Source organism: Amphimedon queenslandica, unplaced genomic scaffold (genome assembly GCF_000090795.2).
Source record: "Amphimedon queenslandica unplaced genomic scaffold, v1.1 AMPQUscaffold_2084_Cont25912, whole genome shotgun sequence".
Classification (NCBI taxonomy): domain Eukaryota; kingdom Metazoa; phylum Porifera; class Demospongiae; order Haplosclerida; family Niphatidae; genus Amphimedon; species Amphimedon queenslandica.
Genome location: NW_003557579.1, coordinates 1 through 1,252, shown reverse-complemented (window position 1 = coordinate 1,252; position 1,252 = coordinate 1). Strand labels below are relative to the sequence as shown.

The window sequence follows — 1,252 nt, the reverse complement described above, 5'->3', positions numbered from 1 at the left end:
CGTATAGCCTTACCTAACGTTTAATTTTACAGTGTGAATTGGCCTTAAGGCAAGCAACACTTCCGTATAACTGGTTATTTTGTGACTATTATTTTATTTTTAGTTATTTTGTGTAAAATTGATCAAAATTTTGTATGCCAGACACTTCATTTTGATTCATTTTCAAAATATAACATTGAAATTGCAGATCATGGACAATATTTAATACCCTCAAAATACTCTATAAATTATTAGCACATATAAATATATCTTACCATGTTCTTTTTTTCTAAGTTGATCTAGCAGAACTGAATCTTGTTTAATTAATGATAAAAAGAGACTTGCTCTCTCAACGTAGCTCCTCGTCTTAATTTCCTTGATTTTAGGTATGTCAACATTTTCTGTCATTGCATAATGAAATAGTTCAAGTGATTCTAATGTTGACAGTTCACTCTCTTCATCTTTTTTAATATAATTAATTAGAACGAATCCCTCTTGATCAGTATCTAATGATCTTGCTAGCCACCATCCTTCTGTACGCTCTTTCTTGATCTCAAATTTCTCTCCCTTCTTGATTGAAAGCTGAGTACTATTTGTTGCCTCCCAGTTTTTAATAGCTACATAAACTGACCCTTTTGGTGGATCTAATGATTGTGTAGATTGATCCTTTCCTAAAATACCAGTACTAGTCATTACATTAATATAATGTACTACATACTAAGAGTAATTGAAGTCTCTTTCAGTTGTTGTATATTCATTAATGATATCTTTTCCTGTAACTGTTCTATCTCATTTTCTCTTTCAATTAATGTTTTCTCTACTCCAAATAATGTTTCTTGTATTTCTAGTCATTAAAAAGAGTCGTTAATACAAACGATATGCAAAAATTGGTCACTAGTTTAAAATATTAATCGATAATTTGTGTATTATTTAATTACATGTAAGAAGGATCAGTATTAGTATTGAGTATATACAATCATCCTCCTACTATATAACAAATTGATGTACAAGCAATAATGATACTCTAAACACAGCTATACTGTATTGTCATTATACAGTATTAAGTACCGTATATCGGGTATATTTCAATGCATTAATAATTTTGGAAAAAGCAATCCATTGCGCCATTGTGAAAATAAATATTATGAAAATTTAAAATATGTGGATAAAAAGAAATAGAAGATATGTGGTATTGTGCAATTATTATAAGCTTCAATCATAACTCCATGGCTTCTTTCTATTCTAACTCGAAGGCCATAAAGAGCATTCTTTG

At 29.4% G+C, this 1,252-nt stretch overlaps 1 protein-coding gene across 1 annotated transcript; it reads right to left on the bottom strand.

Annotated features, from left to right (window-relative positions):
* Positions 1 to 190: 190 nt before the first annotated feature.
* On the bottom strand, positions 191 to 823 carry LOC109593303 (tyrosine-protein kinase STK-like; the record flags this gene model as incomplete). The annotated part of the gene is made up of 2 exons (XM_020008443.1): positions 191 to 650; positions 698 to 823. Coding segments are annotated over 2 exons (566 nt in total), but the record flags the coding sequence as incomplete, so codon positions are not given.
* Between the last annotated feature and the right edge of the window lie 429 nt (positions 824 to 1,252).